The 21,522-nt window shown below is 44.3% G+C and overlaps 2 protein-coding genes across 2 annotated transcripts; one reads left to right on the top strand and one right to left on the bottom strand.

Annotated features, from left to right (window-relative positions):
* The first annotated feature begins 11,724 nt into the window (after positions 1-11,724).
* LOC119274435 lies at positions 11,725-14,351 on the top strand. The gene is made up of 2 exons (XM_037555141.1): positions 11,725-11,872; positions 13,327-14,351. The coding sequence occupies exons 1-2, from the start codon at positions 11,725-11,727 to the stop codon at positions 14,115-14,117; spliced, it is 939 nt and encodes a 312-aa protein (XP_037411038.1). The 3' UTR covers positions 14,118-14,351.
* Positions 14,352-18,472: 4,121 nt separating this feature from the next.
* LOC119274434 (heavy metal-associated isoprenylated plant protein 32-like) lies at positions 18,473-21,098 on the bottom strand. The gene is made up of 3 exons (XM_037555140.1): positions 20,798-21,098; positions 20,558-20,633; positions 18,473-19,832 (listed from the first exon to the last, which is right to left on the bottom strand). The coding sequence occupies exons 1-3, from the start codon at positions 20,834-20,836 to the stop codon at positions 18,685-18,687; spliced, it is 1,263 nt and encodes a 420-aa protein (XP_037411037.1). The 5' UTR covers positions 20,837-21,098; the 3' UTR covers positions 18,473-18,684.
* Positions 21,099-21,522: the final 424 nt, after the last annotated feature.

Here is a 21,522-nt window from a genome sequence, read left to right as displayed (position 1 = left end):
CTTAAAGAAGTTATTTTTCCGAGGTTTAGAGTCCCTAGATACCTAGTGACTGATGGTGGTTCACATTTTATTCATGGTGCTTTCCGTAAAATGCTTGCTAAGTATGATGTTAATCATAGAATTGCATCCCCATATCACCCACAGTCTAGTGGTCAAGTAGAACTGAGTAACAGAGAGCTTAAATTGATTTTGCAAAAGACTGTTAATAGATCTAGAAAGAATTGGTCCAAGAAACTTGATGATGCATTATGGGCTTATAGAACTGCATATAAAAATCCTATGGGTATGTCTCCATATAAAATGGTTTACGGAAAAGCATGTCACTTACCTCTCGAACTAGAACATAAGGCATATTGGGCCATTAAAGAGCTCAATTATGATTTCAAACTTGCCGATGAGAAGAGGTTATTTGACATTAGCTCACTTGATGAATGGAGAACTCAAGCCTATGAGAATTCCAAACTGTTTAAAGAAAAGGTTAAAAGATGGCATGACAAAAGGATACAAATGTTGCTTTTCAATGAGATTTTTTGCAGGAAAACTCCTCTCTAAATGGGAAGGACCTTACGTTATCGAGGAGGTCTATCGTTTCGGTGCCATAAAAATCAACAACTTAGAAGGCACAAATCCGAAGGTGGTGAACGGTCAAAGAATCAAACATTATATCTCAGGTAATCCAGTAAATGTTGAAACTAATGTTATTGAAACCGTGACCCCGGAGGAATACATAAGGGACACTGTCCAGAATGTTCCAGACTCCGAAAAGGAATAGGTATGTGGTACGGTAAGTAAACTGACTCCAAAACAGTTCTAATAGCAATTTTTCTCCATTTTGGAATATTTAAGAAAATAGGAAAATAAGAAGTAGTCCGGGAAGGACACGAGGCATCCATGAGGGGGGAGGGCGCGCCCTACCCCCCTGGGCGCGCCCCCTACCTCGTGGGCACCTCGTGTGCTCTCCGGACTCTGTTTTCTTGCACCATACTTCTCTTGGTCGGTAAAAATTCATTATATAATCTCCCGAAGGTTTTGACCATTGTACCACAACGAAATCCTCTGTTTTTGTTTTGAGCTGTTTTTGTCATAGATTAGAGCAAGATGTCTTCTCAAGAGTCAGTAGGGGAGAGTCGGGTGTCTCATCCGACACCGGGACCAGGAGCAAACAGCGATGATGACAACTTTGGGCCATCAACGGAGGAAGAGATGGAGGCTGATTTGAAACAGATAGATGCCATGGAGGAGGATCAAGAAGTTCCTTCTCGCTTCCGAGACGGATTCACGATGGGGGAACTACAGAGCTCAGCTATTCCAAACTCGGTCTTCCCTTCCAATGTTAGATTTCTTTCTTATGAAAATATGAAAAAGAGTGTCACTTGTTCTCCAGCAGCTATGCAACATCCATGGGTGAAAGGCGCTTTAGCTGTGACGGGCAAGCTCCGTAAGGAAATAATGACCTCAAGCAGCAAGTCAATAAGCTCGAGGAGGAGAATCGTATCCTGAGGGGCATCATCGCCAAGAATATCACACCACCACCTTCGAAGAAAGAGACATGAACACATGGGTATGGGCACTCCCCTTGGCAACTGCCAAGCTTGGGGGAGGTGTCCCGGTATCGTATCACCATTACACTCCTATCTTTACCATTTTTCTTAGTTCGATCCTTTTGGTAATATCTTGATCTAGTAGAATAAAGTTTTAGTATGATCTAGTTTTGAGTTTTGCTTTATGATTCCTCTATGTAATCGAGTTCATGAGCTATATATAATAAAGATTAGTGTTGAGTCAAGGGCTTGGCTATCTTGCTATGATCTTGAGGGAATGAAATAAAAAGAAAGAATAAAAAGAAATAAAGAGATCATATGGATCTTATAGAGAGTAATGACTTCACATATTAAGAGTATGATGAATAAAAGTTGTTGAGAGTTGGCAAACATAATTTTGGTCATCGTTGCAATTAATAGGAAGTAATAAAGAAAGAGAGGTTCTCACATATAAATATACTATCTTGGACATCTTTTATGATTGTGAGCACTCATTAAAATATGACATGCTAAAGAGTTGATGTTGGACAAGGAAGACAACGTAATCGGTTATGTTTTCTTATATCTGAAATAAAGTATATTGTCATGGATCATCCAACATGTTGAGCTTGCCTTCCCCTTCCATGCTAGCCAAATTCTTTGCACCAAGTAGAGATACTACTTGTGCTTCCGAATATCCTTAAACCCAGTTTTGCCATGAGAGTCCACCAAATCTACCTATGGATTGAGTAAGATCCTTCAAGTAAGTTGTCATTGTTGTATGCAATAAAAATTGCTCTCTAAATATGTATGAATTATTAGTGTGGAGAAAATAAGCTTTATACGATCTTGTGATATGGAAGCAATAAAAGCGATGGACTGCATATAAAGGTCCATATCACAAGTGGCAATATAAAGTGACGTTCTTTTGCATTAAGATTTCGTGCATCCAACCATGAAAGCACATGACAACCCCTAGGCGCGCCCCCTGCCTCATGGGCCACCTGGCAGGCCTCCGGTGCCCATCTTCTGCTGTATGAAGTCTTTCACACTGGAAAAAATCATAAGCAAGCTTTCGGGACAAAACATCACCGCCACGAGGCGGAACCAATCTAGGGCTCCGGCGGAGCTGTTCTGCCGGGGAAACATCCCTCCGGGAGGGAGAAATCGTCATCATCATCATCACCATCGATCCTCTCAGCAGGAGGGAGTCAACCTCCATCAACATCTTCACCAACACCATCTCCTCTCAAACCCTAGTTCATCTCTTGTATCCGATCTTTGTCTCAAAACCTTAGATTGGTACTTGTGGGTTGCTAGTAGTGTTGATTACTACTTGTAGTTGATGCTAGTTGGTTTATTCGGTGGAAGATCATATGTTCAGATCCTATATGCATATTAATACCCCTCTGATTATGAACATGAATATGATTTGTGAGTAGTTACGTTTGTTCCTGATGACATGGGAGAAGTCTTGCTATAAGTAGTCATGTGAATTTGGTATTCGTTCGATATTTTTGATGAGATGTATGTTGTCTCTCCTCTAGTGGTGTTATGTGAACGTCGACTACATGGCACTTCACCATTGCTTGGGCCTAGATGAAGGCATTGGGAAGTAATAAGTAGATGATGAGTTGCTAGAGTGACAGAAGCTTAAACCCTAGTTTATGAGTTGCTTCGTAAGGGGCTGATTTGGATCCATATGTTTCATGTTATGGTTAGGTTTACCTTAATACTTCTTGTGTAGTTGCGGATGCTTGCAATATGGGTTAATCATAAGTGGGATGCTTCTCTAAGAAAGGGCAGTACCCAAGCACCGGTCCACCCACATACCAAATCATCAAAGTAACGAACGTGAATCATATAAGCATGATGAAAACTAGCTTGACGATAATTCCCATGTGTCCTTGAGAGCGCTTTTCTCCATATAAGAATTTTTCCAGGCTTGTCCCTTGCTACAAAAAGGATTGGGCCATCTTGCTGCATTTTATTTACTTGTTACTTGTTACCCGTTACAAATTAGCTTATCACAAAACTATCCGTTACCGATAATTTCAGTGCTTGCAGACAATACCTTACTGAAAACCGCATGTCATTTCCTTCTGCTCCTCGTTAGGTTCGACACTCTTACTTATCGAAAGGACTACGATAGACCCCCTACACTTGTGGGTCATTAGGTCCCTAGATGGGATCTCACAGGTATAGAAGTTTGCGGCGGTGGAGAAGTGGTTTCGTGGCTCTCTGGATGTTTTTAGTGTATAAGAGTATATATAGGCGAAGGAACTAGGTCAGGGGAGCTACGAGGGGCCCACGAGGTAGGGGGCGCGCCCTACCCCACTAGGCGCGGCCTCCTGCCTCGTGGCCACCTTGTTGCGTCTCCGACTTCATCTCCAAGTCTTCTGGTTTCCTTTCGGTCCAAGAAAGATCATCGTGAAGGTTTCATTCCGTTTGGTATTCCTTTTCTGCGAAACTCTAAAATGGGAAAAAAAACAAAAACTGGCACTGGGCCCTCGGTTAATAGGTTAGTCCCAAAAATAATATAAAATAGCATATAAATGCCTATTAAACATCCAAAACAGATAATATAATAGCATGGAACAATCAAAAATTATAGATACATTGGAGACGTATCATTGGGCCGGCCCAAAGATGTACATGCGGGGGGTTGCGCCAATTAGGATTTCCCGGTGCTTGTGTGCTGAAATCACTAGTTAAGGAGTACTCCTAACAAAGATCACTCCCACCTCCTCAGGTTACGACAAGTGGTGCACTGCATGCACGCCACTTGTTGCAACCTGGGAGTTTTCCCTTTTTTTGTACATCTGTTTATTCAAAATGTTTTATCTTGAAGTTTCCCCCCATGCTCGTTCAAATGCTTGACAAGATAAGGAGAAAATGTATTTGGACCCAAAAAATAGAGCAGGGAGAAAAATGCAACTCGCTGGCTGCTTGGGAAAACTTTTGCAAACCAAAGAAACATGGTGGGCTTGGGGTCATCAATCTCAAAGTCGAGAACGAAGCATTGCTTATGAAAGTTTTGCACAAGTTCTACAACAGACTGAATGTGTCGTGGGTAAACTTGATCTGGGACAGCTACTACACTAACAAAATCCCTAATGCCTCGGACCCTGTTGGTTCATTTTGGTGGCATGACATCCTAAAACTCACCCCAGCCTTCCGTGGGATCTCGAGGATACATGTGGTCTCTAGTACGACAACGATCTTTTGGAAGGACCTTTGGCTAGAAGACGTGCTGGAAACCACCCACCCACGCGCCTTCTCCTACACCTCACATGAGAACGCGCCTGTTAAGGCTTTCTTGGAAAACACAACTCTAGCTAAAAGCTTTCACCTCACCATATCTCCACAAAGCCCTGGAAGAAGTGCGAGATCTTCAGATACTGTCAATGCATATGCACCCCTCCTCCATGGTCAATGACGTTTGACATTATATCTGGGGCAAGACAGAATTTACAAGTTCTACTTCAAAGATGTTCGAGCTCACCCTGCTTTCCACTAACTGTGGCAATCAAAGTGTGTCATGAAGATCAAAGTCTTTGGGTGGTTGCTATTTCATGATAGACTCAACACGCGTAACATGCTGAAACAATGTCACTACAATATTGGAGATGACCATGATTGCCTCCTATGTGGACAACACATGGAGGAAACAGTTGATCACATGATCTTTACATGCCCCTTCAGTCAAGCTTGCTGGAGAAAACTTGGCATTGACTGGCCCATATCCACCTGTCGTCTCCGCCTTCTCCAATCGGTCAGGAAAACCTGGAACAACTCATTCTTCATGGACATTTTCCTGGTTGCAGCATGGAGCCTATGGAAAGAATGGGACAATAAACATTTCAGAGGCGTCCATCCAAGTTTGGACTCCTGGCTCAGTAGGTTCAAGGAAGACTTTGGTCTTTTACAGCATAGAGTTAAGGAGGCTCACAAAGCCCTGATAGTTTCTTTTATCACTCTTTTGCACTAGAGCTTGTGAGATAGTTCTCCCTCTCACTGCCCACACAGAGCTGTGGTGTATGGACCTTGTACATACAAAAATGTAATTGTGTAACCCCACCACATATACGAAAACATAGTAGGAGCCTCTCCTACTATCTATTTGATAAAAAAACAACTTAAGATCTAGTGTAGTGATATAACGCACACATCACTAACGTCCTGTACCAATTGCTCATGTCATTGTTGTAGGGTGGGCTGGCCCATTAGCTCCGACCGCTACGTTCTGTAGCGTAGTGTAGGCCAAGATGGGAATGGGTCAATGTTGCCCATTGGAACATTGGTCCGGCCCAGAATCTCAAGGCCGATGGGTCTTCTGGGTTGGCTTTGTATGACAATTGGGCCTGCAAAGTCGGCCCTCACCGGCCCATCGGGACAAGCGGATTGACTCAAATATAATTGCTCAAGATGTAGTATGTCGTTACGATAGCTTACACCTTTGTAAATATTGTTAGCATTTATAGGTCCTTTCTAAAATATTGATCCAAAATTGCCTCTGTTGTGGAGCTACAAATAGGCTAACTTGTGTTGATAAGAGTTTTCATGGTAGAAATAGACAAGTTAATAGCATGCTAAAATTCCTACTCATGAAGGATTCTATTTTAAAGATGTTATTGTACTACCACTCCATATTTTATATGAATCTAATATTAAAATGTATCGGACCATATTACCTAATGAGACATGAGGCTAGTAACCACTGGACCATCGGGCCAGCACCACATCCGTGAAGAAAGTGGAGGGGCCAGCAGGTACCAGGTCCAGCCAAAGCAGGTTGGCCCATTCCCATACTTAAGCATAGGTAGGATGTCTGACTTTTTCCCTTTTTTTCTACTGCATAAAAACCCAAAAAAATTGTGACTTCAAAAAAGTTTGTGAATTGAAAAAAGTTGCACGACGTTGGCAAGATGCTCATGAACTCAAAAAATGTTGACAAATTGCAAAAATGATTGCGGATTTGGAAAATGTGTCACAATTCAAAAAAAATCTTGAGTTTAACAAAATTGTTCATGGATTTTTAAAATGTTCACGAGTTTGAAAAAATAGTGGATTTAAAATTGTTAATTAATTAATTAATTAATTGAAAATTCAAAAGGTGTTCGTGAATTTGAAAAGATTTCAATAATTTTAAAATGTCCACGAATTCAAAAAAAATTATGAATTTTAAAAACATTTATAATAAAATGTTCATGCATAGAAAAATGCTCGAAAATTTTAAAAATGTTCGTGGATTTGAAGAAATTTGCAAATTCTAAAAATATATTGGTTCAAAAAATATTCATGAACTCAGTTTTTTTGTGAATTTGAAAAAAAAAACATGAATTTAAAATGTTTGCAAATTTTAAATAAGAAATGCTTGTGAATTTATGAATATGTTCATAAAATCAAAAGATGTTCATGAATTTAAAGATATAAAATAAAAGGAAGAATGAAACAAGAAGAAAACTAAAACGAGGGAGAAAACAAAAAGGAAAGCACAAAATTTGGTGGAAGAAAAACCGAATGGAAGCTTCTTAAAACCACCATCAAACCTTTCCAACAACGTTTTGGTAGCTAACAAAGCATAGTCTTTCAAAATGAAAAGGAATTGATGAAATGAGAGAGCGCTTCCTAATGGGCTGGCCACTTTCCTATGCCAGTGGGCGATTGAAGGTGTGATACATATCGTTTGTGCATTTAGCCCAGTGTAATCAGGCCATACCCAGAAAGAGTTGGTTGTCAGCCCAATATAACCATGCCCAGCCCGAGAGGGCTAGTATGTTGCCCGGTTCAACCGGGTTCGGCCTGATTTATTCTGAAAAATTATATGATCCATGGGGCATTTTTCGGCATTGAGACTCCTCAAATAGAAAAATGTTCGACATGAAAGGATTTTTGTCTCCTCGAAAGGAAGAACTTTGCTTTTGGAATTATTTTCATCCGAGCTCGTTTGCAACCTCCAAAGACATGATAAGACAAACGCATCTCAGAAAACATACTTTATTAAAGCATAACAAAAATCTACTTCAAGATGGCTTCAAACGAGAAAAAAAAGTACAATATGAAAGTCCTTCGTCTCATCTAGACAAACAAATTTTATTTCTCGATCATCTCAATCCAAGGTTGTATGCAACCTCTACAACCAAGACAAGTTGACTTCCTTTTGACCTGCATGAAATTCTGGACACACTTGTCCAAGTTATGTTAGATTTAGATATTTAGACAAAAAATCGATTCATTTTCTTGTGCGGGAAATCTAGTCGGGCTCACATACAGATTAGAGGTGATGGCCTTTTGAGCAATACACAATCGTCAAACAAATATACCACTTTTACCTTTATGTCTTTATCTCTCTCACGTTTTCTCTTTCTCTTGTTTTTCGTTGTTCTTCGTGTTGCAGGACAACAAATATCGAGCCATTGGGGGCGATCAGGTCAATCTACGGCATCCCATAGCTGCAACACACTATGACGGGTCGCTCCTAGGCATGTGGAGTTTCAGGTTCTCAAAAGATCTCGTCGCTGGATCCGTCGCCGGCCTAGGTGCACTGCCGCTAGCCGCCACCACCCGAGCCGTAGCGCTGAACGGGGGAAAACGGGGCCGCCAACGCCGACACCATGCGAGCAAGGCCTGGCGGCCTACGCCGGCGGCGGCAGGAGAGGACTAGGAGGAGGGGGAGGCGCTTGGAGGAGGAGGGAAGGGGAGTCCCCGGTCGCCTCGCTCAGGGAGGCGACGCGGAGGTGAAGGTGACAAATACGATAAAACAAGAAAAGAAAGATCATTTGTCCAAGTTGGCCTTCTCTGCGGAGGATGGGTTCAATAATGTCAGCAACATGGTATCAAAAGCTAAAATGGATCACTGTTCTATGTTGATTTCTCAGTATAAGGTTCTAGAGGAGATAGCCTCCCATGCATGACCAGCTGAAGGGCATGTTCTTAAAGATATACTATCCACCAACTGAGTCAAACATGGTTTCACTTACAACCTGATTGCCCCTGAGTTGAGATTGGCATAAGTTTGATTAATACTTACTTACAAGGTATGCTTTTAAACATGGATGTTTTCATTTAATTAATGGGATTTCTATTTCTATGCCATCGATTGCTTAGCACTCAGTTTTCCCCCACCCAACTAACGCCCCTCACTTTTCCCTCCACCACTCGGCCCACACTCAAGTTTGTCCACTGTTCTTAAACATTTATACTGAACTTTTTTAAATTTGCATTAGTGGTCTTCTCATCATATGCTATGTTATATTAAAATTTTGCTTTGAGTATACTAAACACATTTCTCACTAAACAAACCAAAAAAAAAACAATTTGTGTGGCAAATAGATTATACATATTAATATTGCTTAGTAAATTTATAGCTATCTTTATTATAAGTCTTTGAAATATCCACAAAACTTGGTAGGGTATTTATAGAGTGTGTAAAAATCCAACCAAAAACTGACAGAAGTTTGTAGAGTACGATTCTACCAAGATTGGATAAACTTATGTAAAGAATTCATATGGGTATTCAATAAGTAGTTTTTTCTAGAATCTCCTGGTAGACAGTGCTTATTTGTTGGTAAACCCGCTTCTTATTTGTGTTTGTGGGTGGGTGAGGGGTCATTACTCACCAATGGCACTTGCATGCTCTGTGATTGGTATCAAACAACATTTGTCACAAGCATGAATTCAAATGTATACTGTGATGTTGTTCATTTGATTATTTCTTACAAACAACCGTATAAGCAGCCTAAGCTATGCAAATGATATTAAGATATCAACAACTTAGGCCGGCTCTATTTTGAAAATCATGTTTTCACTCCAGAAGTTGTGAAAGTGCAAACATTTGTTTTACAGTGTGAAGGAACACGGCCATTACTACTTTTTTTCAATTATTATTGCAGTACTTGATGTTTCTGTCCCTTTTGATGTTTTGGTACGTATGGACTAGGGGCTGTGACCTTACCACATAATGAAGATAGTGTGCTATATGTCAAGGATATGATGTGTTATCATTTATATTCTCTAGCCGATTTTTTTAGAATGACCCGTAACTTTATTCAAATTTAACAAAAATTATAGGTACAATGCTTCATATCATTGTTCCTAGAAATTTAAAATTAACTCTTATCAGTAAGAACTACAGGGAAATTTCTCAAAAACATTTTCTTCAATCTCCGCAATAGGAAATACTGCCAAGATTTCAACGAAGAGAGTGCAATCAGATCGGAGCAACAACATTGCCACTCTTCATATGTTTCATACACCCTTTTAAGTTGCTCATCTAATCTAAAAAGATAAGGGACCGTCTATCCCTCAGATGTATGCAGTTCTCTTTTGCATCAGTCACTTACTCCCAACCGTCGGATCATGGATGGACATCCAGATCTCCTTGTTCCTCCTCCAACTGTCATCGTTCATCTTCTTCCCAAATCTTGCAGCCTCCATCCGACCCAGCCTAACCGCCTGCCTCCGTCTCCCGCATCCAGCGAATATAGCTGCCCCGCCCTCCCCTCAACCTCCCCCCTCCCATCGCCGTTGTTGGCCGCCGCCCCGACCATCCCTCTAAGCCCCGTCACATCGGTGAAGAATTCTGGTGACCCCCTGCACCCCCACCCTAAAGATAGATAATGAGGCAATGGCTCCCCCTAATAAGATAGATAGTGGGGCAATGGTTTCATCCTAAGATAGATAGTGGGACCGCCTCTTCTTCGGCGAGCTCGGGATGAACCAGGAAAAATGACTGACATGAGGGAAATTTCCAGGCACCCGAGATATAGCAAAACCGTAACCGTTGAACTTACCTATTTTTTAGCGGTACTTACTTACCTGGTGGTAATGGGATATTTCCATGCCGTAAAAAAAATGGGACATTCCATTATAAAAGTGGACATTTTCCATGATTTTTCTAGGGAAGGACATTTCCATGAGTTTTTTTTTAAAGTAACTAGGGAATTTATTCAAAGTTCAACACCTCCGGAATACAAGCAATATCAGGAAGGATCCCTAGCCACACGTGGCGGCCCACCGGCAGAGACGCAGCTCCTTTTGCAACCGAGTGGGCTTCAAAATTATTTTCTCTACGTTCAGAACGAAAGTTAACTGAATTGAAAAAGTTCCTAGTAACTTGAATCTCCTGCAGAACCGACGCGTACACTGGTATTGCATGTTGATTTATGTTGGAGATTACCTCTAAACAGTCTGAGGCAAGCATCAGGTCCTGCAGGTTCAGATCATTAGCGAGGGCAAGGGCCTCACTGCATGCATGTGCCTCCAAGCTCGCCGGATCAGTCAAACCCTCAAGAACTAAAGCTGAAGCGCCAAGAAACTTGCCAGTCTTGTCTCGGCACACCACAGCCGCCGCTCCCTTGTTGCCCAAAGTTGATATGGCGCCATCACAGTTTAGCTTCACCGCTTCTCCATCAGGTGGCAGCCATGCCCGCGCTCTGGGAGCCGCCGGTGCTGGTGCCGATCGCGATTTTTGGGCTTCGACTATATCCAGCTCCTCCAAAAAACGTCTTATAAAGTTCATGGTTGACAGTGGGCTTTGAAACTCGTTGTCATGGATTGCCTTTCTGCGAGCCCACCAAATAGCCCACATTGTAACAAGTACTCGCGTTAGATCCTGTTGGGAGGTCGATTCAAACAGCCAAAACAACCATAGCCTGGCATCAGCATTTTGATTTGAGATTACATGCTCCAGGAGCTCCTCGTCCCCCAATGCCCAGACGCATCTAGCCATGCGGCAGCTCAGCAATGAGTGACGCCAGGTATCTTCCCCAGCTCCACAGATTGAACAAGCCGGTGTGTCCGACATGTTTCTTTCGTGACGGACTAGCCACGTAGGGATTGATGTGTGTGCTAGCCTCCAGACAAAAACCTTAATCTTGGAGGGAACCTGAACTTTCCATAGCTGCGACCAAGAGCTTTTATCTGCTGAAATATTGGAGTGCCCCGGTCGGTGATCAAGCCAGTCCTCCATCTGTGCTTTAACTGCAGACATTTCCATGAGTTGGGTCGCATTTGAGCAATGCCAGGCCTTTGACCCATCACGAAGCAGGCCCATCTCCACCTCCACGCCCCCACTCCGCTGCCGCCTTCCTCCTTCTCCCCTCCCCTCCTGGCGCGTTCCTTCCTGTAAAACCTCCTCCCGGCCTCCATGGGCGCCTCACGGTAGCGCCACCCCACCCCCGCCCCACCTCCCCTCCCGCCCATGGCTCGCCGCCTCCTCGCCGGCCACCTCCTCCCGCGCCTCCGCCTCGGCGCGCGCTGCCCGGCGCCCCATCCCTCGCCGGCCCCCGCCGCCACGCGCCGCCTGGCCCGCGGCCCCGCCCCGTCTCCCCCGCTCTGGGCTCCCCAAGGTGCGGCCTCTCCGGATTCGACCCCTCCCCTCCCCGCTCCTGTTCGGTGAACCCCGTCGGCTTTGTTTCCGCACTGCAACTGCGAATGGTTTCTGAATTTTCTGTGCCGCGTAGTCAGAGACACATACCCTAGCTCTAGGATGTAGGGACTGCACGCCCCATGCTCGTGCTAAATTTGCGTGTGCTTGGCTCTGCTGTATGGCTCGAGGTTGAGAAGAGAAGAGATGCTGTCAGTGTCTCTGTATAGGCCTGAAGATAAATCAACACGGCGCTTGTTTTCCGAGAAACACAGATGGGATCAATATGATTACCAATTTGCGGATGCGAGTTGGATAACGCATAACCTGAGATGCTGAAATGGACATCTCACACGGATGATTTCTCAGGCAATCAAGTTGTCCTAATGCGATAACCGGTTTCAGACATTTTGTAGTTTCTGTATCCGTGAATTACCTGGTGCACTTAGTGCATATTATAGCTTCCAAGCTATATTCTGACTTGCAGTGTTTTTATATGGGAAGTAATATGTATCTTTGATCCTATAAAATCATGGGAGTACTATGTTGCCATCCTTTTGGTGATTGCTTATGATGTTACTTTCTATGACTCCAGTGATTTTATATCTATTTCACTTGTTGTATGGAAGATGTGTCTGCTATGGTGCTACCATACCGAGTGGTGGACGATCTAATAGAAAGGTCCACTCGGTGATATTCTTCATGTCGATGAATGATTTTTATACCAAATCCTTGCTGAGCACAAATGTACAATCCTTTGCCTGCCAACGAATTTTAACTGCACGACCTACGCCACAAGCGTGCTAAATTTGCCATGTGTGCTTGGTCTGCCATATGACTCGAGGTTGAGAAGAGATGCTGTCAGTGTCTCTGTATAAATCTGAAGATAAAACAATACTGTGCTTATTTTCCGAGACAGAAAGATGAGACAAATATGATTCCCATGTTGCAGATGTGAATTACATAGCGCATAACCTGAGAACCTATTGCTGAAATGTACATCACGCAGATGATCTTTCAGCAATCAAGTGCTCTTATACAGTACCCGGTTTCAGATTTTTTTTTAATTTCTGTGTCTGTGAATTACCTGATGCGCGTTGCATATTATAGCTTCTAAACTATATTCTAACTTGCAGTGTTTTTGTATGGGAAGTACATCTTCATCATATAAAGTCATGAGAGCACGATGTTGCCATCCTTTTAGTCAATGCTTATGGTGTTATTCTTGATGTTTCCAGTGATTTTGTATCTTTTTCACTTGTTGTATGGAAGATATGCCTGGTATGGTGCTACCATACCTAGTGGTGGATGATCTAATAGAAAGGTCCACTTGGTGATATTCTTCATGTTGATGAATGATTTTTGTACCAAATTCTTTGCTGAGTACAATTGTTTGCCTGCAAGCAAATATTTACTGAAGGCCTTATCTTTGTCCAGGATCACGGTTCTTTGCTGATGATCGCTCACACTATGATCTGTTTGGTAAAAGAAGGCCAGGTGACGAAGAGTTCAGGAAAGCTTGGCAGGAGAATGTTGACGAGGAGGACTGCCTATGGACTGCCAGTGAGGACGAGGATGAAGAGAAGGAGAATGATACAAAAATGGAGAGGGAAATCAAAAAAGTGAAGAAGCAAGCCAAGGAGAATGCAAACCTCATTGATGGTGATGACAGTGATGAGTTAAGAAGCATATGTCCTGAGAGCGATGAAGACGATATGACTCTCTGGAGTGGCAGTGAGGAGGACGATGACAATGATATCCCTACCGAGCCACATCCCAATGAACGCAGTGATTCATATATAGATAAGGTGTTTGAATTTGATGAGACGCCTAAATATTGCACAATCTCTGAGCTGTTAAAAGCCGAGAAGGAACCACCAGAGCTCTCTCCAGGAAAGCAAGCAAGAAAACTTGCTGTCGAAAATGCTCTCAAGAAATTGAAAAAAGGACCTGATGGACGCTACATTAACGTATTTGATGTTGTCACTGATATAGATATCCTGATTGGAGCATTTGAGAACATTGTTTCAGGACCAGAGTATGCAGAGCTGCGGGAGGGTGGACCAAAGAAGCTCAATATCCAGTTCTTCAAGGATATACAAGCACGCATGAGAGATCCAAATTTCAAATTTTCTCCAGAGTTAAAGTTGAAGCCTAAGAGTAAATTAGTGCCTAAGAAGAAATGGCAGAAAGCACAATCGAGAAAGAGGAAAAATGACAAACGTTGAGCTGAGAACAGTCGACAGTAATGTATTTCTCTTCCAGAATGCTCTTCAAATGGTGGTCAAGTTATCTGTAGTGTTGTGATCCATGATGAATATCTTCTGTAACATGACAGAATTAGTAAGAAAAGTACCTCTGTCCATATCATTTCAATGTATGTTATGTTTGCCGAACAAATGGGGTCTGTTTTCAGTAGTCTATTTTAATTCAGCAAGCTGAGACGTGATTCTCTCCGTTTCTCCGTTTACACTGTAAATAGCTTGCAGCTAGGTGGAAATGATGTACTCCATCCGATCCATATTACTTGTTGCTGCTTTACTAGAAATTGTACTAAAGCAGCGACAAGTAATATGGATCGGAGGGAGTGCTCAAATTGTTTCTCTAGCATACTTCTCATTTAAGGAAACTAACCAACTTTCTTTGAAACACTTGCTTGATGTGCGAGTTGATCAGTAATAATATTAAGGTGCTAATTACTGTTGACAACCTGGTGTTACTGCTGAGGATTACTGAGGTCAGGCTTTGCAACTCAGACTTGTATTCCTACAGCATCAGAAGCTTGAAACACTTGTCTCCCTTCTTATTGCATGACAAGCTAGCAGTTTCCTTTACACAATGGTTCCTATATATGACATATCTGCTCATTCCGCTGTTTAGATTGGAGTTCTGCATGATGCATTATTTTTCTTTGGCTGCCTTTTCTTTCTTTTTATTTTGTATTATTGAGTGGTGGACATGCTTAGGATGAGGAAATATAGATTTACACTTGCTATTTTCTTATGTGGTACATGTATGCACTTGCTTATTATCTAGGATGTGTTCAAACCCCAAATAATCTGTTTTAGGCGATTAAAGTATGATCGAATGTTACCTCTTTGATTGGAGTACTGCTGGCGCACATTCTAGCGTGCTAATGCTAACCTTGTGAAGACTGTTGTCATTCCACTACACCATGTTGGATAGGCTGGACACTGGAGAGATTCATTTTGCATGTTAAAAAACTTTTGAATTTGTCTCAGAACAGTCCAAAGCTGCTCAACATGGCTTGCTTTTATTTGCTAGCTGGATCCGATTGTCACACTAACAGTGCTCATAAACGTGCTGTCGACTGGTTATAGATGTGCTTAATATTCTGTCGGCGACTGAACTTTCGAGCTTTCAGTATGGCACCCCTTACTCGAGTACATAAATATGTTATGAGAAGACAAGAAGTTACCTTCGCAGAATAGCCGAAGTTTGATTAATTAATTTATTAAAAATGGATTGTTTTGATCTGGAAGATTATTGGGGTTGTCGAAGAGTAAGATGCTGAGAGTTTACCTGGATTTGTTTAGTTCCTCCTTTCAGGAAGAGGAATTGATCAAAGGAGAGGAAGCTTCCTGTGGAATCATGCAGGTAAGTGCTCGTGCATCCCTCCTAGTTAATCTTATTTTATCCACCCATCTGGTCTCAATTATAGCCCTTTCCATATTTAATTGGTTGTACCCAAACAGTACTATAAGCTTCAGCGTGCTAAGCTTCTTATCTGGAAGCACGACCGAAGAATCAGTTTTAAAATTCTTCAGCCTGTTGTTACTGTTCAAATGCTATTAGTAGGGCCTGAAAAGCACATTGTTCTGAAGCTTCCTGGATGGGTATTATGCTCAGCTGGCTCCACGCCTATTGCTCCTTTGTCTAAAGCTTTCAGGCTAGTTTTGGGTAGAAACCTGGTTTTATCTTCCACTTTTACAAGAGAAAGAAAAGGCAAAACATGCACTGAAGATTCATCTATGGGGTTTAGGTGAGAAAAAGACGCATTACTTTTAACCAAGGAGGTTTGTTTAATCGGTTTAGTACTAGGATTGCTTTCCTTATGATGGTTGTCCTTCATCAGTTGAATAAGTTAAGTACTTCTGCAATCATGACTTAGGATTTTCTTATGGATTTCTTATGAAAAGATTTTATTGTTATAAGGCTTCTGTTTTGGTTCTTAGTTTTTAGAGGTAGTTTCACTGAGCTCCCTCGGAATTTTTTTGAGTCCCTTAGCTAGTTCATTCATGTCATATTAATTGAAACTCTAACCTCTTCACCAAAGCAAACTGTGCAAATTTCCAGAAATGCAACCACCTCACTACAATGCTAGCACACAATAAAATTCCTCAACCTAGTTTTCTTTTTGGGGAAAATAGACAAATGCACAGCTACCACCCAGTTATCAAAAGCTCTGAAGCAAAGCTCCAGTATGCCTATTCAAGAGGCGAGTGCTGCATAGCAGGAAAGAAACGCCATCACTTACCCCAATGGCTCTTTGCTTCCTTTGTCCATGTTGCAGGGGCCAAGTTTTCTTGGTAGCTGCAAGCACCAGTTCACTGTGCTGGGGGCAACCTCGGGTCAAAAAAGACATGCCCCTCTGCAGTCCTGGCTGCCCCAAAGCCTCAGCATTGGTAACTCCTTTTCATGCCGCTGTCATCATAATCCCTTGTACTAAAAGCAAGTGAATAACCTACTATTGGTACTCTAATGACACCACCAAAGCTGCCTGCTAAAGGCTAAAGATGGTCTTTTGCGTTCAAGTTCATCCACTGTGCTGTGCTGGGCTTTCTCCATGCCCTCGCTCAGCCGAGCTCCAGCTTTTGCCCACCGCCCTTTCCTGCTCCGGCCCCTCTCGCCGCAGCCGATGAGAGGCCTGCTGTAACATGTGTGTGTGTGCGTGAGCGTGAGGGAATATGTTGACTGAAATGACGAGAAAGCTTTATATCAGCTCCACCAGCAGCATGGCAGTACACTACGGTGGTAGTGGTGGCGCCTATCTTTCACGGATCTTTTTTCTGTTCGGGCAAAAAACTTCTTTCCCTCAAAGCGGGTGTGTTGGGCACCAATATGGGAAGTGGCTCATAGCTTTCTATACATCTGTAATGGAAAGGAAAATGGGGCTGTGAGTGATCTGGATTTTGGCTTTGTTTGGTTCCTGCATATGGTTTTGTCCTCTGCCATTTTGGTTTTAGGACCATCAGTTTGGTGAGATGGGGACTCGCAAAACAAAAACAAAAAAATTGGTGAGATGGGAATCTGGGCCTGGGAATTAATTTATTAACTTGTTCGTGGGGATCAGTGGCCTTGTTAGTGTACATATTTTCAGATAAATTATACTCCCTCCGATCCGAAATAAGTGTCATGGTTGTAGTTCAAATTTGAAATGTCTTTACCCCCTGCTGCTTCATCAGCAACTGCAGTTCATGGGATTTCTCCTCGTCTAGTTCTTTTGCCTTACAGTTGCTACTATTGCTAGTAGGTTTTATCCTTGCACCAACTGCGATTCATGGAATTTCTTCCCCTGCAGGCTGCAGGTAGCTCTGCACTTGACAATTTGTCTATTCTTCCCCTCTGGATCTCGCGTTGAGTTGACCATCTCTGCTGTTAGGGGTGTTCGCTGCACGCCCGTGTAAGTGCTTGCGATATCATAATCACCATCACGTCCAGTTTAACCCAGAGACCGAGGATTAAACAAGTCTCTCCACAGAGCAATTTCCCTTCCCCAGAACCCTAATACATTCTTACAAAGGCCACTCAACTGCGTTCTGTGCGCTACTTCAAAAAGAACACAGTTCGCTAACTGCTCGAAAAACAGATAAGACTGTATACCACCTCATATTTGCTTTTTCTGAACACCGATCTTCATTTCGCGTATTGGTGGGAGATGGCCATTATGAACCCTGTACTATATAGTCTGGCAAAATCTTTGAGGAGATCAGAATTCATTTTTGGTCAGGGACCAATGTGCTCATGAAGGGAGCCACATTACAATCATGCCCGCATTCATTTTCAACCACCTTTTCCAGCATAAACTTTCATCATGAATGGAATTCTATCATAATTGGCCGCCTTTGGTTTTTAGCAGGTCACAGCTTTTTCTCAAGCCCCCAATGGAGTCCTCCTCCCTTACAAATCGTTGCTGAACTGGGTGAGCTCTTCAGTGTTGCAGGTGTGCAACTTCCTCTTGGTTCTTGGAATCAACTGCTCTCCTGTTCTCTCGACAGTATTTCGCCACCCAGAACACTGCCCTGGGAAATTGTTTATAGTACTATAAAGGTACGGCGTCATGGCTTGAAATTTGCCCAGTCCAGTCCTCTGTCCTCTGTACTTAATTTACTACTACTACTACTACATGTTAATGTTTATTTTCTGTTCACATGGCATGCTCACCGGCTTCACTCATGTGCCATGATGATGATCATCATTAGGACGGTGTGTGGGACAATTTCTGCCAGCGATACAGCACCCCAGTACTGACAAGTACTCAGCACAGCAAAGGTAATTACACTAAATAAACAGCTTGGTCATGGCTTCAGAGGGCAGGGCCAAAGCACAAGGCAGTCAAAGATAATACTAATTTCTCTACACACAGTGGCACCACTGCTTTCATTCAGTTTCAAACAGCACATCATCCCAAGTCAACACCCATGATTCATTCATTCTTGATACAGGAGAAAAAACATAAAGGCAGCAAAATACTAGTAAAAAAGTAGTACGACTGCATCACCAAGCCCATCATCCTCTACATTGTGACTCTTGACACCGCTAACTACAATCCTACTACATGATGGCACAGCCCTTGGTGTTCTCGTCGCTGAACATGGTCTCGACGTCGCCGGTGCCGGCGCCGGGGTGGTAGGCGGAGGAGCCGCCGCCGCCGCCGCCGGGCTGCTGGTAGTAGTAGCTGTATGGGTTGTAGTAGGCGGTGTAAGGGCTGATCTGGGGAGACCGGTGGTACATCATCTGCGGCTGCGCCTGCGGCTGGTGCATCATCATGTTGCCCCTCAGGTTGTTCATCATCGCCGCGGCCGCCGCCGGGTTGTTGTGGTACCCCTGCATGCTCGCCATCAGGTTGCCGTTCTGCTGCTGCTGCTGCTGCTGCTGGAGCCCTCCGTAGCCGGCGGCGCCATAGGAGGACGGGTGGCTGAAGCCGCCGCCGCCTGTGTAGCCCTGTATGCCAGGGGCAGCACCGGCCGCCCCCAGGCCGCCATGGTTCAGGCCCATCAGGCCGCCGATGCCGCCAGTGTTCTTCGGAGCGCCATTCCCCATCTTGGCATTCCCCGCCGCCGCGCCCATGTTCATCTTCTGGTTCTGGTTGCTCTGATGGTGGTTGTTCCCTGCCGGGGCGCCTTTCTTGCCGCCGACATTGGCGGCGTTCTTGTTCTTGGCGTTGATCGCCGCCGCAGCCTCGGCACGCTGCCTGATGATGCCGAGCTGGCTCATCTTGTCCCCGAGGAAGCGGAGGTCGTCCTCGTACTCATCGTCAAACTCATCATCGTCCTCATCATCCTCATCATCATACATATCGTCGTCGTCGTCGTCCGAGCTCAGCTCAGGGAGCTGGTGCTTGCTGTGCTGGCTCTTGAAGGCCTTGAGGCCCTGCATGAGGCTCCCAACTCCACCACCACCAAGCTTGCCCTGCTCCTTCTGCCCGCCATTGCCCTTGCCGCCGCCATCCTTGCTCACATTCGCAGCCTGCTTCTGCTGCTGCTGCTGCTGCTGCTGCTTCTGCTGGTTGTTGTTGCCGCCGCCGCCGCCGCCCTTGTGGCCCTGGTTGTTGTTGTTGCCGCCGTTGCCGCCCTTCTGGTGCGACCACAGCTCTGCGTGCTTGCCCCCTCTGGTGAGCTTCCGGATCAGCGTCTCAGAGTCCACGCTGCCGGTCACCGTGACCTTGTGGTTGTCCACATCGATGGCCACCAAGTAGACGCCTGCAATGAACAGAAAGCAGAGAGGAGAGTTCACAACTTGCTCGTGAGCCACGGTAAAAATTACTGTGCAAAGTACTACTGTTCACCACCAATTAAGCATCACAAGAATGTGTAGGTTTGTGCAGTGAGTCTGGGTGGGGTTCATCCATCCACCCATCCATCCATCCTGTGTGTGTCATTTCCTATCAGCCGTTTGTGAGATTCGGCACAGCAATCACCTCAGCCATTACATACACATGGGGTGAGTTTTGGACCTGTTATCCACTAACTAGCAAATTACCTCAGGATTTACTCACAACATCCATAACTAATTTAGTTACTACATCAATTTGGTCTCTGGGCATTTAATTAGCATGGCCCTGACCGCATGAAAAGCAGGGATTTCTTGTCGTGTAAGCGCATTTGGCAAGACTCGTGGGGGCGCTTTCAGGCCAGATGCAAGCGGGCAGGCAAGGAGCAAAGCCTCAGGCCTTTATTAACAGGGCAGAGGAGATGCTTACAGTTACAGTTACAGTTACAGTTACAGCAAAGCGTGGTGCGTCAAAGAGAAAAAAGAGGGGGCTATGTAACAACAACAGCAGCAGCAGCAAGTAGCACCAGCAGCAGCTTAGACCGCTAGAATGGCGCATGTGCAAGAAGGAACCAACAGAAAGGACATGGAGGATTGGATTGGATTGGAAATTTGGAAGGTGATGGACAGTGGCTGGGCGTGTGTGTGTGTGTACCTTCGATCCTCTGGAGCAGCTTCTTGACCTTGTGCTTGCAGCCGTCGCAGTGTATGTTCACCCTCAGGACGTGGGTCTGCAGGAGGCGAGCAAGAACGGTTTATGAGCTCTCTCTCAAGCACCACCACACCAAGAAGAACAGTCGAGCTCCCCACAAATCCACACCATACACTAGATAGAAAGATGGAAAGAAACAGAAACAGAGGGTGCCAAGAGAGGGAAGGATGGAGAGGGAGGCACCTGGATCTTGACCAGCTTGAAGTCCTCATCTTTGGTCATCTTTGCAGATCACCGCCGTTTCCAAGTTGCTGTGCAAGCTCTCTTTGGGGAGGAGGGGAGGATGGATGGAGGAAGAGATGGTGTGTGTGTGTGTGTATGTGGGAGGGAGGGGCAGTGGCTAGTGGAGGAGTGGGGAAGTGATGGCGCTGGCGCTGGCTCTTGTACCGTTGCAGGAGGAGGAGGAGGAGGAGGAGAAGAAGCCACCCCTCCTTGCCTGCATTTAAGAATGTGTCGTCCGGTTCTAACTTCTACTACTCCTCCTTCCCTTCTTCCTCCCCACTCTTCTTATAATCTCACTGACCCTCCCACATGGGCGAGGGCCATCCTCCTCCTTCACCCTGTCTGCCCTGCCGCCCCCACCGCTCCGGTAAAAATTTATAGTAAATTGCACACGGTACATGCACGGTTATTACACACGGCCTCTCTCATTGTCTCACACTCTCTCGTCAAGAATAGTAGCGTGGTGAAAAATATATCTACTGTGTCACACATGCACGCTCTTGTTAGGATGGTGTGGTGAAAAAAATATCACTTCTTTTGTAGCCTCTCCAGGAGGCTGTCTGCAGAGGCTGGCCGGGTGGGGGATGGGCTTTGGAGTTTGGAACAGCCAGAGAAAAAGGAAAAACTATGGGTTGTACCATGATAAAATTGTGAGGGGCGCCACGGTCCAGTGCACTGGTGACCGT

This window comes from Triticum dicoccoides, chromosome 3B (assembly GCF_002162155.2).
Source record: "Triticum dicoccoides isolate Atlit2015 ecotype Zavitan chromosome 3B, WEW_v2.0, whole genome shotgun sequence".
NCBI classification, from domain to species: domain Eukaryota; kingdom Viridiplantae; phylum Streptophyta; class Magnoliopsida; order Poales; family Poaceae; genus Triticum; species Triticum dicoccoides.
The sequence above is the reverse complement of the archived record's forward strand: the minus strand, read 5'-3'. Positions and strand labels throughout refer to the sequence as shown.